The sequence below is a fragment of the Hyperolius riggenbachi genome, chromosome 5, assembly GCF_040937935.1.
Source record: "Hyperolius riggenbachi isolate aHypRig1 chromosome 5, aHypRig1.pri, whole genome shotgun sequence".
NCBI lineage: Eukaryota > Metazoa > Chordata > Amphibia > Anura > Hyperoliidae > Hyperolius > Hyperolius riggenbachi.
The window spans coordinates 149,216,281-149,238,145 of NC_090650.1; the positions used below are offsets into that span (position 1 = coordinate 149,216,281).

Below are 21,865 nucleotides of genomic sequence, written 5' to 3' on the forward strand. Positions count from 1 at the left end.
GATGGGGAATGATGGCTCTTGGGCACTGCTTGACCACTTCTTCCTTCCCCAGGACTGTGTAAACATGAATAAAACCTATAAATGTATGTTTCATTTTCCTCCCCATAATCAATAATGAAAGGGGACTGCACTCTTAAAATACTTTCCCAGAGGAACTTTGTGCCAGGATATTAAAATATTAACACCCTAGTGTGTATAAACAGAAAGACTACATTTAGTAGTCTGTACCTGTCAATGACCACCTCCTCCGCATGCCCAACAGTATCCATATCTCTGTTTTTAGAGAGGGATAAGGCATATTACAAACCAGGCTCCATCAAATGCAAGGCAATAGATCCATAAAAGAAATGACATCTGCTTTTTACCTTCGTCTAGAAGACCAATGTTAGCAGGAACACACAGACCGGGTGCCACAAGTAAATCCACCAGCAAGAATCCGCACTAGAGGCTCCAGGAACGCTTCCCCGCTGCTCCCACACGCTAGGACGCCAGGAACAGCACACAGCCATTGCTCTGCGGCTTCCTGAACGCCCATATGTGGGCGCTCAGCCAATCAGCGATATCACACGTCACAGGTGCGCGCACAGAGGGGTCTGGTGGCGCCATTACAAAGCAGGGCAAGCCGCACATCTAGCAGAGACGCTGGGACACACAGAGGACACCATTAAACCCTGTTTAAGGGCACAGGACGACCCTCTAACGTGGGAGAGACTGAACCCGCTGGGCACAGATAAACAAAAGAAACCCATAAAAACGAAAGAAAATACATAAAACTTTTAGAAAACAAATACAGGTGAAACTGTCCATTCGAGGACAGAAAAAAGAATGGCTGGAGGGGGTGGATCCGGAAAACTTATAGGTGATCTGTCCTATCAGGGTTCGGGGGTGGAGCCAATACCCATAGGTATCCCGCCATGTTTGGTCCAGGAAAACCCCATGATATAATGAATTCTGTGCAGTCCGGATAGTTAATAGAACAGTAGTAGCGAAGAAAAGAAGTCTTATGTTTTTATTTTCAGTTATATAGTTTTTTTGTTATAACATTATAACATTGCATCATTCTCTAATATTTGCAGTTTACAAATTACACTTTGTATTTTAAATGATGAAACAGAGCAGAGCTAATGACTCTTTGAACTTCCTGGCAGAAAAACATGGCTTCCATGAAAGCAGGAAGTAGACACTGCAGATTTATTGCAGGATTTGTATCAACTGTAACAAACAAGCCCAGCTGAGTTGTTCTCCCCCCCCCCCAAACATAGCCAGAGAGCCACCCCAATATATGTGGCGAGAGAGCCCCCAATATTAGATAGGCAGGCCAGTATCGGTAGTTAGAACCCCCCCCCCCCCCCCCATATAGGTAGCTGGAGAGCCCCAACCACCCAGTATAGGAAGCCAGTGACTCCACAGTATAGGTGCTGAGAGCCCCCCAGTATTAGGTAGGCAGAGAGTGTGTCCCCCATTTGGTAGACAGTATAGGTAGCTACTAGCCACAGAGCCCTCCACTATAGGATGTTAGATTAGCAGGGTAGTTTCTAGGCCATATAGCTCCCAGGGTGAGGGTGCATAAATCGCCCTGCCCCCATAGACTTTGGCACCGTATTGAAATGTTGTAGCCAGAAGTGCCCCCAAACTGTATAAGTAGCCAAGGGTGCCCCAACATTAATTAGCCAAATGCACCCTGCTCAGCATAGGTAGCCACAGGAGACCCCCAATATTAGGTAGTTGGATGCAGCTTTCCCAGTATAGGTAGCCTCAAAACCCCCCAGTATCAGGCTGCTAGATATAGCCAAACCGAATAGAAGATGCCTCCTGTAAAGGTAAGCAGAGAGACATCCTATTGTAGCCAGAGAGGGCCCCCCCAATCATGCAGTGGCCCTTCGGGAGTGAGAACACAAATCACCATCCAATCAGGGTCCCGGGGAAACATAAGAAATCACCTGACTTCCTCCCTGGGCACCTAAACTGCAATAGCTGCAAGACGACCACCGTTGCAGTAGCCTCGTCATGACTGATGTTGGGCAGCTATGGAAACCCAGGACGTGCAAGAGGAATCAGATGGTTGTGGCATCTCCCGGATCCGTCTGGATGGGGAGTTGTGTTCTCACTCCCTTGCATAATTTTTCCTCTCCTCCTCCTGTGCCGTAGCCCACTTCAAGAAACGGCCCTGCTAGAGAGCCTTGCCAGAGAGATCCCCAGTATAGGTAGTCAGAACTCCCCCATTAGTATCCAAAGAGATCCCCAATATATAAGAGGGCTAACCCATGAAAGCGTGCAGCTGTAGTGTAGTGGTCATACATCAAGCGATTTGCTGACTGATCAATCAAGAGACAAATCTCTCTGATAGAATCTGATCTGAGAAAGATCTGTTGGCTGCCCATACACTGCAGGCCATTTCCCTATCAATTTCAGCATGCAATCTTTCAGGAATTGGCCTTGCGACGCTGGCTCTGGCCCGTCCCTTAAAAAGTTATATATACCCCCCATACCCACGCATTAAAATAGTTTACCTGTCAACCAACTCACTAGTGTCTGCCGTACTTGCATATTGGTGCCCCATGTGGCATGCGCCACACATGCTATAAGCTGGTAGTCACGTGGGACAATAGCGGATAGCATGGCAAATAAATGATTTCAATGCACAGGCCACACTGGGGGGCATGCATAACATTTGGGAGGGTCATCAGCAGCCAGGGGTTCTGTCACGCTCGTCACTTCTGATATTGCGCGCTGTTACTGCCATGCACCTGATCGACCACAACCTGAAATTTCCAAGCAAGTCTGATCGTTGCTGTTGACCCGAAATTGTACAAATCGTTGATTGGGCATACTCATGGTGGCACAGATTTTCATTTGAATCTTGATTGGCCACCAATTTGCTAGATGTAACTGACATCTCCAGGATCCAGGGGTTGGGAAGGTGTTCCTGGGTGCACACGCAGCGCCGTGAGATAGGCAGCAGTAGCAGCAGAAAAAAAGGGATTCTGCTGTGCATGCGAAAACCACGCCGATGTAGCAGCAAAACCTGAAATTGCACCTGGTTGGTCTCCACTGAATCCCCCCTCCCTCTCCCATTCGCTGAAACCTCGACACACACAGTCGCAGCTGTAGACAGACAGTAGCCTGCAGGTACGGTGAATACACACGGTACACATAAATACATGCTGCTGAGCGACCGTTCAGCGTGCACTCAGCTCACTCAGTCCCACCAGCCCTGCTGCTTTTAGAAGCCAGGGGCGGGGCAATGTCCAGCTGGATACTATTGCTATTCTCCACCTCTCAAGTACTTCCGCTACTTGACAGGAACTACTAGTCCCGGAATGCATTGCAGCTGCGCATGTCCGGCTGGAAGTTCGGCGAGTGGTGGAAGTGGGGCTAGCGGTACTTTCCCCGATCATTAGCTGTCTGTGTGGAGGTGGCAGGACTCGGGTGAGAAGACAGATCGCGTGCAGTGTTATCGGGCACGCAAGAACTTGTACTACTTGATGGGTGTTGTGGTAGCGCTTAAACCGCTTGTATGCACTCTGGTAGGGAGATGGATACTTCTCAGGCCTGGTTAACCGGCTTCTGCATCTTGAAATCTACATAGCAATACTGTATATGTAAAAACCGTCTTATGTAGTGTTCCTAAATAAACTGAAAATGTGCTAGTGGTAAGAAGAAGCTGTGTAAGTGTAACAGTTATGGACTTTTAACAGACCATATGTAAATCATCAAGGCTGCGGCAACATATCTGATTAAAGTCCATCTCCAGGCTATTATTGTATTTTTGTTAACTAAAGATGACTCCGTTTCCCTGATCAGTAGTCTGTAAACATCAGAATAAGAGGGGACTATTTACAAAAGGGCATGACCTGCCTGTCATCAGAAATTAACCTTTGGTAGAAAATGCTAGCACTAGTCCACTTTAGACTCCTTTTCCACTAGATGCGATCTGCTACAAAAACCTGATTACCTTTGTTTTTGCCAATCGCAACAGCACCGTGATTAACATGTAAAATGTGGTGTTGGTTTTTCCACTAGTGCAATTTGGTTTTTGTTGGAATCGCAATCATCAGCCTGCATTACTTTTTTGTGTGATCGCCCTCCTACACCTGACTGTTCACAGCTAAATCACAGGTTATAAAAAATATAAGGAAACACGATTGCTGCATGATTATGTATGCAATCATGTTGCCTAGGTGAAAAATGGTGCTGGTCTAACTTGGGGAACCCAGCAGGAAACCTCCATAAATTCTGCTAATGTGATTCGGTGGACAGCATCCTCTTGAACTGCCAGGTTTCAGATATGTTGTTGTGAACTACAACTACTCTATTCGGCCAGTCACAACAATTTGTGCAGTAGAAAGCGATGTGATTGGATAACTGCTCCCTATGAGAATTCCTGCTGTATCACCTTAAGTAAACTAGTGCTAAAAGACAGTTTTACATTAAAATAACCCAATTGCTAAAATTGCATTATTAAAGTTTGAATCAGAATGTCAAAAGTGGAGAACAAAGTAAATAATGTTTTTAAAGAAGACATGAAGTGAGTGGGATATGGAGGCTGTCATATTTTTTTCCATTTAACCAGTACCTGTTGCCTGGTGTCCTGCTGATCTTACATGCATGAGTATGAGTATTGTCTGAATCATTCACCTGAAACAAGCATGTGGCAGATCCAGTCAAACTTCTGATCTGCATGCTTGTTCAGAGTCTATGGCTAAAAGTATTATCAGTAGAGTATTAGCAGGACAGCCAGGCAACTTGCAATGTCAAACCCAAGGTGTGCCTCAACTTAAAAAAAAAAAAACATACTATCTGATCCAATAGCTAGCTGGATCAGGCAGAGCCACTTACTGCCGGTCCTGAAACTTTATTTTCAACCTTTTATTTATTTATATCGTAAATACTTTTTAATTTAGAGGAATTCCGAGGTCACATAAGGGTATTAAGTTTTATTTATCTGGGGCTTCTTCTAGCTCCTAGAAGTCTCTCTGGTACCTTGTAACAGTTCTGTCCCTCTCCAGGGTCCTATTGTCAGCCTAGTAAGGATTGACGACCCGGCTGGGTCAACGTCTTCTGCGTATGCATGCTCCAGACGACGGGAGCATGAGCGGCATACTCACAAGCAGACGGGTCGCTGGTCACTACAGGGCTTATAGAGGGCCCTTTGAGGAAGACTGAACTGCTGCGAAGAACCAGAGAGACTTCTAGGGTCTAGAAGAAGCCCTAGGTAAGTAAAGCTTTATATCCTTGTGATCTCGGAATTCCTATAAGAAGGCAAAATTATATTTAGCTTTGCTTTTTAACACAGGGCTTTTTGGTCTCAATTAGCCAGAACCAGGTGGTTCCTGAGCTTCCTGGATAGTCCTTAGTACTGGTCTAAGCCCTATACAATAGAGCCATTTCATGCCATGCACTAGGCCTGAACGATTTTAGGGAAAAATAGAATTGAACGATATTTATGTCCGAAGTCACGATTTCAATTCACGATTTCCTTCAAATCAAGCATTGTTCCCCTCCTTTATGTGCCTCTGTCCCAGTCTCTCTTTGTGCCCTCTCTTTGTCTTTCTTTGTACCCCCTTTTGTCTCACTGTGCCCCACTGAGTCTCTCTGTGCCTGCTCTGTGTCTCTCTGCCCCTTTTTGTCTCTCTGTGCCCGCCCTGTGTCTTTCTGTGCCCACTCTGTGTCTCTCTCTGTGCCCCCAAGCTGCGGCAGTGCTAGGCATACCTTCCATCACGAGTCTAGTGATGCCAGTCTATCCACTTTGCCTCCTGCAGACTCTAATGCATGGCATACTTTATCATTATTATTATTATTATTAAAATTATTTAATTTATCACAAATACCTTCTGTTTGAAGAAGGCAAAATTAAAGTCATCATTTTTACTACTTTAGTAAAGGGAATGATTCAGTTCTGCAGAAGTGATGGTAGTGCATGGATGAACAAAGCTTGCAATTTACTATATAAACTATTTTTCTTTCTAGTTACCTATGCTGTTTTGTTTTCTTGTCTAGGGATAATGCTGCCAACATGTCAGTGCATTCAATGCTTTGTGACCGTGTAAATATTGCCAAAGCGCTAATAAAGAGAGCTGAAGCCCTCATCAAGTCTCGGGTTGGAGGAGTTGAAGGTGGGGCAAAATTATGCAGCAAACTAAGAGCTGAGTTAAAGTTCCTGCAGAAAGTGGAAACAGGAAAAGTAGCCATTAAGGAGTCTCACTTGAAAAGCACTAACCTTACTCATCTTCAAGCCATTATCGAGTCTGCAGAGAGTCTAGAAGATGTGGTCAGCGTTCTCCATGTCTTTAGCTACCAAGACCAGTTTGATGAAAAACAGACCCTCGTGGTGGATGTAGTAGCTAATGGTGGCCATACATGGGTGAAGGCAATTGGCAGAAAAGCTGAAGCTCTTCACAATATATGGCTTGGGCGCGGACAGTATGGGGACAAAAGCATTGTTGAACAAGCAGAGGATTACCTGCAAGCTAGTCACCAGCAACCTGTGCAGTATAGCAGTCCTCATATCATATTTGCCTTCTATAATGGTGTTTCCTGTCCCATGGCTGAAAAGCTTAAGGAGATGGGTATTTCTGTACGCGGAGATATAGTAGCTGTTCATTCTTTTGAGGAACCAGTACAGGAAGATCATGATTTAAGTGACAGTGGATCAGATGATGATGCTTTAGAGTACTTACATGTTGGTAAAGTAGATAGGGATAATGTAGTGGCCAGTGTGGCTTTCCCAAGAGAGGTTAAAGTTGAAGTGTGCAACCGCGTGAATTTGGACATCACTACATTAATCACTTATGTGTCTTCACTTAGTCATGGAGGTTGCCATTTGGTTTTTAAAGAGAAAGTATTGACCGAGCAGGCAGCACAAGAGCGGAAAGAGAAGGTGTTGCCTTTGTTGATTTCTTTTATGGAGGGAAAAGAATTGTTTGCATGTGAATCTGCGGTGAAGGATTTCCAATCTATATTAGAGACTCTGGGTGGACCTAATGAAAGAGAACGAGCTGCAGCACTTATCAAAAGAGTTACTGTGGTACCTGACCAGCCTTCTGCCCGTGCCTTAAAGCTTGATATCAGCTCTAAAATAAATAGGCGCTCTGTTTCCATATTTGGCACTGGAGACAGTTTGAGAGCCATCACAATGACTGCTAATAGTGGCTTTGTACGAGCAGCCAATAACCAGGGTGTGAAGTTCAGTGTTTTCATTCATCTACCTCGGGCACTAACGGAAAGCAAAGAATCTTCTGCTACTCCTTTACCAAAGAACCATGTTTCACATGATTGTCTATAACTTAACATTATGCCTAGTTGTCAGCATGTCTCCAAGCTGTCATATTTTCTGTTTATGTAACAAATCCACTATTTTGATCTCTAAAATAGTTGGGCAGAAGTGCGCTGCATAAATAAAACAGAACACTGTATACATTATTTACTAGACTCTCTGGATATGCATATTAAATAGAAGACTACTTGCAACAGATTTATGTATTGGTGCATTTCTTGAAGTGTAAACTTGAAAGTGTACCTGAGACCTCAGGATAAAAAGATTTTATACTCACCTGGGGCTTCCTCCAGCCCCATGAGCACCGATGCCTCTCCTGCGCATGCCCGGACCCTCCGCACATGCGCAGAAGAGGCAACTGGCGCGACTCAGATTACTGGGACTAATTGTGGCCGAAACTGAGGCACTCGGTATGACAGCGAGGGGACGCATCAGTGCTCATTATCGGACTGGAGGAAGCCCCGGGTGAGTATAAATTATTTTTATTCTGAGATCTCAGGTACACTTTAAAGGCTCACTATAGCAAAATATTATATACCTTAGCTTTTTATGCTATAGCATAACCTCCTCATTATACTGTGTGAAAAAGAATATGCTCATGAAGGCCACTTTTCCAATATCTCATCCATCAACATGGATACTGACAAGCAGGGGTCCCCCTTTTCTCTTGGTCTCTTCCATATGACAGTACTTCTAACATTCAGTACTTCTGTGCGTAGAACTGCTGACCTCTTAGTTGCCGTAAAGTTAAAAGTTGCAAGGTAGCAGCAGTAGGGTATTGTACCGTGTTAAGTACAAAGAAAGGATAGCTGGGTCTCTACCTGGATTATTGCAATTATAGCTGTGGCTTTATTAGCCCATAGTAGCAGAAAACACAACGTTTCGGCCGCAAGGCCTTTTTCAAGTGTTACCAAATACAATCCATACACCCATATAAATCATTAACCTCCTGAGCGGTATGGACGAGCTCAGCTCGTCCATCGCCGCCGGAGGCTGCCGCTCAGGCCCTGCTGGGCCGATTTTCTTCAAATAAAGTGCAGCACACGCAGCCGGCACTTTGCCAGCCGCGTGTGCTGCCTGATCGCCGCCGCTCTGCGGCGATCCGCCGCGAGCAGCGGCGAAAGAGGGTCCCCCCAGCCGCCTGAGCCCAGCGTAGCCGGAACAAAAAGTTCCGGCCAGCGCTAAGGGCTGGATCGGAGTCGGCTGACGTCAGGACGTCGGCTGACGTCCATGACGTCACTCCGCTCGTCGCTATGGCGACGATCTAAGCAAAACAAGGAAGGCCGCTCATTGCGGCCTTCCTTGTTTATTCTGGGCGCCGGAGGCGATCGGAAGACCGCCTCCGGAGCGCCCTCTAGTGGGCTTTCATGCAGCCAACTTTCAGTTGGCTGCATGAAATAGTTTTTTTTTTATTAAAAAAAAACCCTCCCGCAGCCTCCCTGGCGATCTCAATAGAACGCCGGGGAGGTTAAGAGAAGTTAAAACACACCCCCTAAGGGGCAGGCGCATAGTTATGGAAATTAGGTAGAGAGAGAGACAACAGCATTTAAAGGGACAGTAATGGCAATCTCATAAAAAGCATTTCAAGCTAAAGTCATCAAGTCCATTGGGTGACAAGGTACTTAGCTTGTCTATTCACCTGCTCTCCCGTCTGAGCAAGGTGGTTTGTCCATCGTTCCCTTCATTCGTGTAGACCTTCTCCAGAACACACCAGCGCAAGTCACTCACTGTGTGCCCACAATCTGTTGTCTCTCTTTACCTAATTTCCATAACTAAGTATGTGCCCGCCCCTTAGGGGGTGCGTTTTTTAACTTCTCTTAATGATTTATATGTGTGTATGGTACAGACAGCTTTATACATGCAACATCAAAAGGGGATACATAGATTTTTTTTTTTTCAAGCATAAATACATGTCATTAAGATGCCTTAAGTGAAACAGAACATCTACATGGGGTGGGAGGTTGTTAGCTGAGATAAGAATCCTTGTTTACACTTGTGAACTCAGGATTTACGATGCTTTTGTAAAGCCCCATCTAAACCATACAATTTTTTTTTTTTTTGTGCGATTTGATTCGGTTCAATCCGACATGTCCGATCGGGATTCGATTCGACTCATTTTGCCATTGTTCTGCAATGGCAAAAATGAATTGAATCCCGATTAGACATGTCGGATTGAATCGAATAAAATTGAATCGAATCGTACAAAAAATTGTATGGCGTAGATGGGGCTTGACAGTCCAACTCTCAGGTCTGTGAGCATTGTGTAAACAAGGATTCTTATCTCAGTGAACAACCTCCCACCCCATTTAGATTTTCTGTTTCACTTAAAGCGGATTCGAGATGAAAAACTAACTATAAGAAGTAAAAATGAAAAATAAAAAATTGCGCTGCCTCACAGTCCAATATGAGGTAGAGACCCAGCTATCCTTTCTTTGTACTTAACACGGTACTGCCAACTCCTGCACTGCCAACTCCTGTCCACTTAGCCACGCCCTACGCGTTTCGTCTTACGACTCATCAGGGGCTATTGGACAGGACTGGTCAGCAGTGCTTAAATACCCTCACCATACGTCATACCCCACATCCCTCCTACCCTTCAATCTTTAATATATTCAACTTACTAGCATTTGAGTACTGCAGGACCAGATGCCTAAAACGCCCATGATTCAACAGCGCGAGGGCGTGCAGTACTCAAATGCTAGTAAGTTGAATATATTAAAGATTGAAGGGTAGGAGGGATGTGGGGTATGACGTATGGGGAGGGTATTTAAGCACTGCTGACCAGTCCTGTCCAATAGCCCCTGATGAGTCGTAAGACAACGCGTAGGGCGTGGCTAAGTGGACAGGAGTTGGCAGTGCATGGAGGAGACGTCCTCAAGGATTTTATGATATGCCTGACTCTTTTTTATGCTTGTGAGTAGCACTCTCTTTTTTACTGTTCTTAATAAATAGTTTTACACTATATCAGATTATTCAGTTGCAGTGGGCTACTTTTTTCCTTATACGTGGAGGAAGTGTACATTAAGCACCGGCTCTGTGCGGAGGACGGCTCACCAATACGCTCAGTGGCTGTCTGTGAGTGGGGCAGCATACATCATAGGTGAGCGCGATCCTGTTGGGTGCGGGGACACGTGTGTGAGAGGTGGCCCCAATAGTCCATAGGCACGGTGGTCTTTTTGGATGGTGGGTCTGCTCCCTCCAGATTAAGTGCTGCTAGCAGCCTACGCAATGATATTTTTTATCTCTTCCTTTATACTGGGCATCGATGTGAGCAATCTGGTTGATCGGAAGCAGTGAGAAGCCAGGATTTGGTGATTACCTTATGCGCTGATTGCTGTCTGTGAGGTCTGGGCAGCTACAGTCAAAGGTGAGGGCGATACCTGTGGGTGGTGGAGCACAGGAGAAGGTGGTGCCCTCTAAATATCACGCGGGTCCTAGCTGGTGGAGGATCAATTTTGAATTGATGGTCTATGCGATTAATCTTGTTTCTGTGTTTTTTTGAGGGCAACTGAAGAGGAACTACTACGCTTCTGGTGGCTACGTGGCTGAGAACTGTTGTGTGTTCCATACTCATATTGGACTGTGAGGCAGCGCAATTTTTTATTTTTCATTCTTATATGTTGGTGTGACATTTGAATTTGCAGCATACCCACTGTTCCTTCCTTCTTTTTAGGCAATTTAGGGGTGGAGCTCGCTAAGATATTTACCTTAACTATAAGAAGTAACTTGTCTATATATCTTATCTAAAGTTTAGATAGTTTACACAGCAAATCTAGCTGCAAACAGCTTCAGCAGAATAGGATTACTTCTTCCTGTAATACAATGACAGCGGCCATGTTCTGTTTGTAAACATTACACACAGGCAAACTGATCTGCACCTCCAGCCCTCAGTCTGTGAAAACCTAATTCCCCCTCCTCCCCTCTGCCTCTGAAATCTCTGGCTAGTAACACCTCCCCCTCCTCCCATGAGCCCTTGCTACTGTCTGAAAATGCCAAGGCACTCTGAAAAGCTGTGGGCGAGGCTTGTTTAGTTTATAGGGAATTAAAACAAAAAAAGTATTTGGCTTGAGGAATGCCCTATAAACTATATGAAAGGAACACAATTATGCAATGAGTATAAGTTTCTCGGATCTACTTTAAGGCATCTTAATAACATGTATTTATGCTTGGAAAAAAAAAAAATCTATGTATCCCCTTTTGATGTTACATGTATAAAGCTGTCTGTACCATTAGCCTGCAAACAAACAGGATTGAAGGCTGCAAAGCCGAAAGCTTGCTTATTCATTTTTTTTTTTTTTTTTTAGTTAGCCAATAAACAGTTGCAAGGTGGACGAGACCAAGGGTCAGAAGGGGGTTCACTGTTTCCATCTGCAGCCCTGCTGACAAATGAAAAACTTTTATATATAGATAAGTGGAATTTCAGATCATTTTATTTGGTAGAATGTATATAAAAATGTTCTACTGCTATTACATGAATAACTATAGCAGAATTTAAATATGTTGGTACTTATTATTGTGTCATCTGGGACACATTCACTGTTGCTATTAGATGTGGGTGGAGAACATCATCAGAACAGGTGTACTGGCACTGACACAGTCACTGCTGATATGTATGTATTCATTCACTTTATTGTATTAAATATTTAAGCTGGCCTACACCGTACAATGTTTGGCCCAATTCAACATTCAAAAATGTTGTTTACAGGTGGCACACATTGCATCACGATTAACCCAGGGTGACATTCATCTGGGATGGTGGTTCTTTGGCTAATGTTACGTGTGATAATGATCGTAATGTCAATTTAGGGAGAACGCGCTCCGATCAAGGTCCCTGGTCCAGTAGTTTATGGGTTGCTTTACACAACAGGAAACATCCCGTCGACTTTCACGCACTCATTGCTACTATTATATGCGGCTGTTTCAGCATTCAGCACACTCACTGGTGATATTTGTGTTTTTCTCTCTTGTATTTAACAAATATTTAGTTGTCCAGAACAGGAGTGTTGGCAATGTAGCCCCGTTGCCATGTCAACACATACTTACTATTGCTATCCAGGGCTGTGGCAATATGGTTCAATTACGTATGTTGGGATTGGTCTTCACTGTCGTAGTATTCTATATTATAATTTTTTTTTTTTTTTTGCTGTCCAGTTCGTCCTATTTTCCTACTGGTAAAATATGAGGGGACAAAAAACCACATACTGTATATTCCTGCGTATAAGACTACTTTTTAAAACTTGAAAATCTTCTGAAAAGTTGGGGGTCGTCTTATACGCCGGGTGTCATTGATGCCGGGTGATACGCCCTATCCTGTTACCGTCTCTCAGATCTTGCTGCTGAGGCCTGTAGTGAAGCGGCGCAGGCGCATATGTGTGAGATCTGAGAGGCAGAGAGGGAGGTAAATAGGATACAAGGGTGGGCCAGAGGGGTGAACGAGGCATATTTTATGGGCACAGCGCGATCTATTCTTCCATACCGCTCTGATAAACAGGTAGACAAGGAGAGCTGACCAATCCACTTAGGGAGAGGGAGTGCTGACCAATCCAACCAGTCAATTGACTATATACTGTTATATACTGGGTACCACATACAGTACAGCACCAGTATATGATTATTATTTTTTTTATTTGGTGTACGTTGGAAGAGGGGTAGTCTTATACGGTGAGTATATCACAAACTCTATATTTTAACTGAAAAAGTTGGGGGGTCGTCTTATACACCCAGTCGTCTTTTACGCCGGAATATATGGTAAATACCAACATTTATGCTCCTTTCACACTGTGCACGTTGCATTGTGATGATCTCTCAACGGAGTAGAAAAGTCACATTGCACTGTAGTGATGCGGTGTGAGGCATACAGCACAATGAAACTGTAAACACACTGCATGCTGTGCGTTACCGTGATGGAATGGTGTGCACCACAATCAATGTATAGGAATATCATTGCGATGTGATGATATTGTATGTTTCAGTGCAACGGAAGTAGTGTGAAAGGAGCCTGAGCAGTGGCGTAGCAATAGGGGGTGCAGAGGTAGCGACCGCTTCAGGGCCCTTGGGCCAGAGGGGCCCCAAAGGGCCCACCCCTCAAACACAGTATTTGCTCTTTATTGGTCCTGTGCTGCTAATATTCACTTCTATAGTTGTTTTGAATAGTAGTGATTATTAACACACAGTTTCCCATCCCCTTCTTGCACCTCTGACTCTAGATGACAATTGATACAACACACCAAAACCAATCAAGTACAACCACTGTGGTTGTCCTTGATTGGTTTTGGTGTGTTGTATCAATTGTCACCTATAGCATGTTTGGGGGGGGCTCCAATGCTAAACTTGCACTGGGGCCCATGGCTTCTTAGCTACGCCACTGAGCCTGAGTATGCGCACAACTATTCTGATGCTGTTCTCTCATTGCCACGAAGAGCTGAATGTGTGATGGCCAGCAGCATTATGCTATCCTGTCCTGTGTTTCGGTCATGTAAATCTTGTAATCTTTAAGGAGGAAATAGTATATAGCCTTGTAACAATTTAGGAAAGCATACATCCAAAACTGACAGAGGAGGTGTTTATTGCACAGTGCACACAAAACTAGACAGAAATGGGGACACAACACACTAGTTCAGGGGTAGGGAACTTTGGCTCTCCAGCTGTTAAGGAACTACAAGTCCCAAAATGCATTGCAGGAGTTTGAGAGCCACACTCATGATTGATAAAGGAAAATGCATGCTGGGATTTGTAGTTTTAGCACAGCTGGAGAGCCAAGGTTCTCTACCACTGCACTAGTTGTTGATTCCTACAGTATACGAACTAGGGCTGCACGATTTTAGGGAAAAAAATTGAAAATTTTTTCTCAAATTGCGATTTTTTTTTATTTTTTTATTTTTTTTTTTTTTTTTGGGTCAATTCCCCCCCCCCCCCCCCGATTTTCTTCGAACCATGCTTTAGCACTAAATTTAGTATGTCCCCCAATAGCCAGGTAGGTGCCTCCAGTATAGTTGCCCACAGTATAGGTTAGCTAGGTAGGTGTCTCCATTATAGGTAGCCAGTATAGTTGCCCCCAGTATAGGTTGGCTAGGTAGGTTCCTCCAGTATAGTTGCCACTAGTAAACGTTAGGTAGGTAGGTACTGCCAGTATAGTTGTCCCATAGGTTAGCTAGGTAGGTGGCTGCCTCCAGTATAGGTAGCCAGGCAGCATAGGTGTAGCGACGGAGGGGAGAGCAGGCATAGTAACAACTTGCCTTCTGGTATGACACAGGCAGCTTCCATCTTCCTTCTTTCTTTCCCAGCCATCTTTTGCGTTAATACCATCGCCCCCTGTGATGACATGCGGTTATGTCATCACGGGGGCTGTTACCAACGCGACTGACGGAGGAAGTAGAAAGAGGCTGCGGGGGATCCCGGAAGTTGAGTTGCGAAACAATTATATGCGTGGAATGCGGCGGGTTGCGGGAAAATATACACATTAAAAGAAATTGCCGCCTTTGCGATTACGTAATCGTCGTGCCCCACACCCCGATTTCGACTTTAAATTGATATATAGCGCAGCCCTAATATGAACTCCTAGCAACACAGCGAATGAACTAAGAGCTCCAAAAGTCTAAAGTTCATCCTTTGCAGGACAGTGGATGAAAAACAAGTGCCAGCAGCAGCATTACAGGCCTCCACAGCCAGCTGGATTTAGGCACCTTACAAACTACCATATTTTTCGCCATATAAGATGCACCTAGGTTTAGAGGGCAAAAAATAAACGAACCAGACAATATGGTAGATGCGCTCCTCTTAACACCTATGCCCTAGAATTCCTCAGATGGTACAAACTGACAGGTGGGTCGCCACTCATATGGGTGGGTATTAGTCACCCTAAACAAAATTGATCTTTAAGAATGGCGCTCAACACTTGCCAGTACTTAACAACATGAATGTAAACAGATTGCAAGAGAAAAGTCACTCTCTCTAGAAAAGTTCAAGCACCAGTGTCCCCAGGCAGTAACTAAATTTGCAGCTGTCACACTCCTCTGCTTCATATCAGAGCTGACATGCAGTTGCAATATTGGCAGGTATCGCTCTCACCGGATAGTTGGGCTGATTATTTACAGTCAGCATCAATCGCCTTGATATAACAGTGTAATCCCTCACGATCAACCTCTTCCTCCTGTTAGTGTCTCAGAGATAGGGAATAGCAAATAGCGTAATACTGTATGGAGACCCGAAATCATTAGCCCTCCACCTGTAATAATAGCACCACTCCGTGCCAGAACCTTAACAGAAGCACCACCACTCTGTGTATCCAAGGGTAATAAAATTCAAGGCTCACCAGATGCCGTGGCCGACCATGACAGTCCAGCAAATCCCGTTTTTCATCAAGCTTCCTAAGCTCAACCAACAACCTTCTCCCTTTATAAACTCAGACAAAGAGTATCATAGCATAACTCCGTTTAATTAAAAAGTAATAAAAGATAGTAGTACACTCACATTTAGAACTTAAAACATGCGCATGTAAATAAAAAGCAGTATCCGGACGTCCTCACCACCGCCGTGCTAGCGTCTCACCACGAGGCCACGCCCTACCGGTTTCGTCATATGACTCATCAGGGGCTCGCCTACGTGGCTGCGTTGAGACGCTTTTAACCTACACATATTGACATATGCAAATTAGCTCCTACTAGCGGCGGCCATTTTTTTGAAGCAGCTCAGAATGGAAAGCGCAGCTGCATATGTTAATACAGATGCACCTTCTGCGCGTCATTATTACCTCCTCATTGCTGCGCTGATTTAACAGTACCATTCTTTATAGTACAATACTTATTAAGAAAATTATTAAAAAACATATCACATTACTCATATAATGAATTACAACTGTTCCTACCTGTAATACCCGTCCCATTCAATACAATATTGCCATATGTTGGTATATCAGACACAAATTCCAACCCCACAGATCTAATTTATCCTACTGTGTATTGCACCTACCCCATACTTGGAGAACATATTGCAGCCACCCCATCAGTGATATAAATTGCTACTAATTGACTATCTACAACACATCCTACTTGTTAAACACAATATATTCCCCCCACTTATACTGCATACTACATACATCTGTGACGCCCAGGGCCCCCGAACCTCATTATTAGTTGTTTTATTTTAATTTTAATTGACCCCCATCTTTTTGTCTTAGAGTCCTGTGCGTGACAGATGCACGCACTGTCCCATATCCCAACACATCCACCCCACAAAACCCTTGTAGACACACCTCCTATATTACATATACCTATCGTGTGTATTAATATATTCTTCCTACCTCATCACCAATTATAGTTAATTGTGTTATATTCCCATTTTTTTACATAGTTGAATCCTTAAAGTGATATCCTCCCATATTCCTCGGCTGTAACACTCTGTGTTTTCCCATATTAATCTACTAAATCAACGGAGGACGTCCGGATACTGCTTTTTATTTACATGCGCATGTTTTAAGTTCTAAATGTGAGTGTACTACTATCTTTTATTACTTTTTAATTAAACGGAGTTATGCTATGATACTCTTATGTCTGAGTTTATAAAGGGAGAAGGTTGTTGGTTGAGCTTAGGAAGTTTGATGAAAAACGGGATTTGTTGGACTGTCATGGTCGGCCACGGCATCTGGTGAGCCTTGAATTTTATTACCCTTGGATACACAGAGTGGTGGTGCTTCTGTTAAGGTTCTGGCACGGAGTGGTGCTATTATTACTGGTGGAGGGCTAATGATTTCGGGTCTCCATACAGTATTACGCTATTTGCTATTCCCCGTCTCTGAGACACTAACAGGAGGAAGAGGTTGATCGTGAGGGATTACACTGTTATATCAAGGCGATTGATGCTGACTGTAAATAATCAGCCCAACTATCCGGTGAGAGCGATACCTGCCAATATTGCAACTGCATGTCAGCTCTGATATGAAGCAGAGGAGTGTGACAGCTGCAAATTTAGTTACTGCCTGGGGACACTGGTGCTTGAACTTTTCTAGAGAGAGTGACTTTTCTCTTGCAATCTGTTTACATTCATGTTGTTAAGTACTGGCAAGTGTTGAGCGCCATTCTTAAAGATCAATTTTGTTTAGGATGACTAATACCCACCCATATGAGTGGCGACCCACCTGTCAGTTTGTACCATCTGAGGAATTCTAGGGCATAGGTGTTAAGAGGAGCGCATCTACCATATTGTCTGGTTGTTTTACTTTTAGTATTACATTGGTAGTGCGGCAGACTCATCCACAATGGATATGTTTAATATAAGAAGTAGAGGTCAAATTGATTTGGACAGGATGTTTAGCATAGAGCCAAATGATGGTCACCAAAGTTTGGATACATTATTTAGGCAGTTACAAAATCTGATGATCAGGGAATCAAATGCATGGTGGGATTTGGCAAGTCTTAACAAACACGCCAAGGAAGGCATTATACCCAGGCGGTTTAGATGGGATATTCTACCCACAGATGGTGAGGAGAGTGAAGAGAATGATAGGGAATTGGGGGAATTCCTCAACCGATGTGGGATAGATCTCCTTAAGATCTTAAGTAGAAGAAAACAGGATAGATTAGAAAAATTAGGGAAAGAGATTGAGGAGATAAAAGGAAAAATGGAAGAATTCAAAGATCAGGAAGTATTCGTAGAAAATGCATCTGTACTAACCAAAATAGTCCAAAAGAATGAGAAAGATATGAGTGAAATTAAAATCAAACGATTCCAAAGTGATTGGCAGGATTATAAAGGAAAAGTGGCATATAAATGGCAGATAGAACAGAACAAAAAGAAAAAGGTGGAAGAAGCAGCCCAGGTTAGGGGCAGGAGGAGGACAGGCAGGCAGTCAGGGACCGCCCGGAGGGGGTGCCACAGTGCAACCAACCCAGGTTGGGATACATACAATTAGAGTAGAAGAAGGCAGGCACAGACCAGGGGTGAGGCCTTATGGTAATGGCCATGCTGATCGATATCAAGTACAGCAACCTCCAAGAGGGAATTATTATCCCAATAGGAGGCCACAGGAGGAAGAGTGGCAACAACCGAGGTATGCAAAAAATAGGAACCCTATAAGAAGAATCAATGATGGGGGTTACACCCCTGTACCCCAACCCCGGTATGAAGGAAAGAAATACAATGAAGGGTATGGGCAGCAGCACCCAATCAGAGATCCCAGGCAGGATTCGTTACCCACATTTAACCGCTTCGAACCCCTAGATAGACAAGCAGCTGAAACAGTTCACCATCATTTTTTGGGGGGAGGATCACCGAGAATCGATTGGGAAGAGATGGAACACAATCACAGGTTTGTCAGGAAAAGAGGACTAGACGAGGAAGAAGAGGAGGGAGTAGGAAAAAGGAGATAGAGAGAGGGAAAGGTATATTTAATATTAGTTGAGTTCAGTTGTCACATAGTGAGTTAAACATTTTAGATAAGGGCCTTAAGTATGCCCCAAAGCAGGGCTTGGATAAATTTGGTGTTTATATTGATGTGAATAAATATGTGAGGAAGTTAAACATCAAAAAATATTTTCTCTCTAAAGAAGGGCCCACTTCTAGGGCTAATAATTTGGGGGGCGCTACAGAATTTTCTCACACTATGCTTAGGAACAGGTCCACATTCAACCCGCCTGATACATCGAAGGGGGGTACTGTGCAGGTCTTCAAATCAATGGTTTTGAGTGATCTCCAAAGAATAAATGTAATGAAAAATGGATGGGAAATGAAGACCATTGGGGATCTAAGTCGGAAAAAGGAGGTGCTGATTAGGCCAGCAGACAAAGGTGGAGGAGTAGTAGTCATGCATGTCGACCAATATCGTAGAGAAATGGAACGGATTCTGGATGATTCACATACATACAAGAAGTTAAGGGGGGATCCGACCAAGCAATATATGGATGAATTAAGAATAATTCTCAGAGAGGGCCTCGACAGGGGGATTCTGAATGATGCTGAGTTCAAATATTTGTTAATAGATGCACCCAGGATTCCAGTGATGTATATTAACCCCAAGATACACAAAGATTTGGCTAACCCACCGGGTAGACCAATAATTAGTGGCATTGAATCCCTTAACCAGAGGATTGGGGAATATATAGACTTATTTTTACAGCCTGTTGTCAAGAAGCTTACGTTACTATTGAGGGATACGAAACAACTCTTACAGGAATTGGGTGATATGGAAGTAGGGGAGGCACATTTTCTTGTAACAGCCGATGTGAATGCCCTATATACCATCATACCACATGACGAAGCAATTCGGACGGTGAAACAGGGCTTAAATGTTTACACTGAGCTAGATGTGGAACAAATTGAATTTATTTTACGACTGTTACAATTTTCATTAACCCACAATTATTTCTGGTATGCCAATCAGTTTTACCTACAGACCCTAGGATGCGCCATGGGTGCCAAATATGCACCAAGTGTGGCAAATATATTCATGGATGATTGGGAGATGGGGGTATTGGCACAGTCTGAGAGTAAAAATGTAACGTCTTGGAAAAGATATATTGACGATCTAGTATGGATCTGGGAGGGCACAGAAGTTGGACTAAGCAATTATATTGAATGGTTAAACCATAACAATAAAGGTATTAAACTAACAGCTGTCTGGAGTCAAGAAGCCATTGAATTTTTGGATGTGGTCATATATAAGAACAGTGAAGGGGTAGGAACCAAGACCTTTTTTAAGAAAACAGACCGAAATGCCTATATACCCATTAAGAGTTGTCATCATAAAAACTGGCTGAGCAGTATTCCAAGAAGCCAATTCACAAGACTCAGACGAAACTGTACTAAAATTGATGACTATGATGACCAGGCAGAGATGTTGCTCAACAGATTCCTTGAGAAGGGATACCAGGAAACCCCTCTGAGGAAGGAGATCCTAGCTATTAAGCAATCTGATAAAGAAGAAATGCTCAGGGATAAACCAAAATTATCTCAGAACGGTCGGTTTGACTATGCAATTTGCTTGGAATATAATTCTCAGCATAGAGAGGTTGAAAGGATAATCAAAAGATATTGGGGTTTACTATTAAATGACCCCATTCTAAAGGCACAGCTACCGAGGTGCCCAAAATTCATTTATAGAAGAGCTAGAAATTTACAAAGATCATTGGTCAAGACATGTATAGACGAGCCTAGAGTGAACAATCAGACTGACATATGTGGCCAGAAGGGCTTTTTTCCTTGTAAGAAATGCAACCCCTGCCTAGAGGCCAAAGCCAATAAAATGATGTCTAATATATCCCATCACACTGGAGAACAGTTCCCAATTAAGGAATTCATTACGTGTGCCAGCACACACGTAGTGTATTTAATATGGTGCCCGTGTGGCCTTCAATATATAGGGCGCACAAAAAGGATGTTGAAGGCGAGGCTTAATGAGCATGTGAACAATATAAAGAAGGGCTTTCAGAGCCATAGCCTGTCAAGACATTTCAAAGAGGAGCATGGGCGAGATGTCTCACTTATGCAATTTTCAGCATTACAGAAACTGACGACTAAATGGAGGGGGTGCAATAAAATAAGGGAGATTTCAAAATTAGAAACAAAGTGGATTTATTTGATGCAAACCATGAGGCCAAAGGGTTTGAATGTGGATTTGGACTTAAATTGCTTTATCGCTAATGATTAAATTTGGGGAATTTAACTTAGAAAGTCACTATATGGGGATTATTTGGATTGATTTAGTAGATTAATATGGGAAAACAGAGTGTTACAGCCGAGGAATATGGGAGGATATCACTTTAAGGATTCAACTATGTAAAAAAATGGGAATATAACACAATTAATATATTCTTCCTACCTCATCACCAATTATAGTTAATACACACGATAGGTATATGTAATATAGGAGGTGTGTCTACAAGGGTTTTGTGGGGTGGATGTGTTGGGATATGGGACAGTGCGTGCATCTGTCACGCACAGGACTCTAAGACAAAAAGATGGGGGTCAATTAAAATTAAAATAAAACTAATAATGAGGTTCGGTGGCCCTGGGCGTCACAGATGTATGTAGTATGCAGTATAAGTGGGGGGAATATATTGTGTTTAACAAGTAGGATGTGTTGTAGATAGTCAATTAGTAGCAATTTATATCACTGATGGGGTGGCTGCAATATGTTCTCCAAGTATGGGGTAGGTGCAATACACAGTAGGATAAATTAGATCTGTGGGGTTGGAATTTGTGTCTGATATACCAACATATGGCAATATTGTATTGAATGGGACGGGTATTACAGGTAGGAACAGTTGTAATTCATTATATGAGTAATGTGATATGTGTTTTTTAATAATTTTCTTAAGTATTGTACTATAAAGAATGGTACTGTTAAATCAGCGCAGCAATGAGGAGGTAATAATGACGCGCAGAAGGTGCATCTGTATTAACATATGCAGCTGCGCTTTCCATTCTGAGCTGCTTCAAAAAAATGGCCGCCGCTAGTAGGAGCTAATTTGCATATGTCAATATGTGTAGGTTAAAAGCGTCTCAACGCAGCCACGTAGGCGAGCCCCTGATGAGTCATATGACGAAACCGGTAGGGCGTGGCCTCGTGGTGAGTGGAGACGCTAGCACGGCGGTGGT

The 21,865-nt window shown here is 43.5% G+C and overlaps 1 protein-coding gene across 3 annotated transcripts; it reads left to right on the forward strand.

The window, feature by feature from the left end:
• Positions 1-3,330: 3,330 nt before the first annotated feature.
• Positions 3,331-7,474, forward strand: C5H7orf25 (chromosome 5 C7orf25 homolog). Of its 3 annotated transcripts, none has more exons than XM_068234512.1 (2): positions 3,331-3,429; positions 6,001-7,474. In XM_068234512.1, exon 2 carries the CDS (start codon positions 6,017-6,019, stop codon positions 7,283-7,285), a length of 1,269 nt encoding a protein of 422 aa, XP_068090613.1. In that variant the 5' UTR covers positions 3,331-3,429; positions 6,001-6,016; the 3' UTR covers positions 7,286-7,474. The 3 variants fall into 3 exon arrangements, with proteins under 3 accessions (XP_068090613.1, XP_068090614.1, XP_068090615.1); XM_068234513.1 differs by lacking the exon at positions 3,331-3,429 and adding an exon at positions 3,439-3,527; XM_068234514.1 differs by lacking the exon at positions 3,331-3,429 and adding an exon at positions 5,015-5,215.
• Positions 7,475-21,865: the final 14,391 nt, after the last annotated feature.

Coding starts and splice junctions, on each gene's coding strand:
- C5H7orf25 (XM_068234512.1), top strand. CDS start 6,017: ATGTCAGTGCATTCAATGCTTTGTGACCGTGTAAATATTGCCAAAGCG.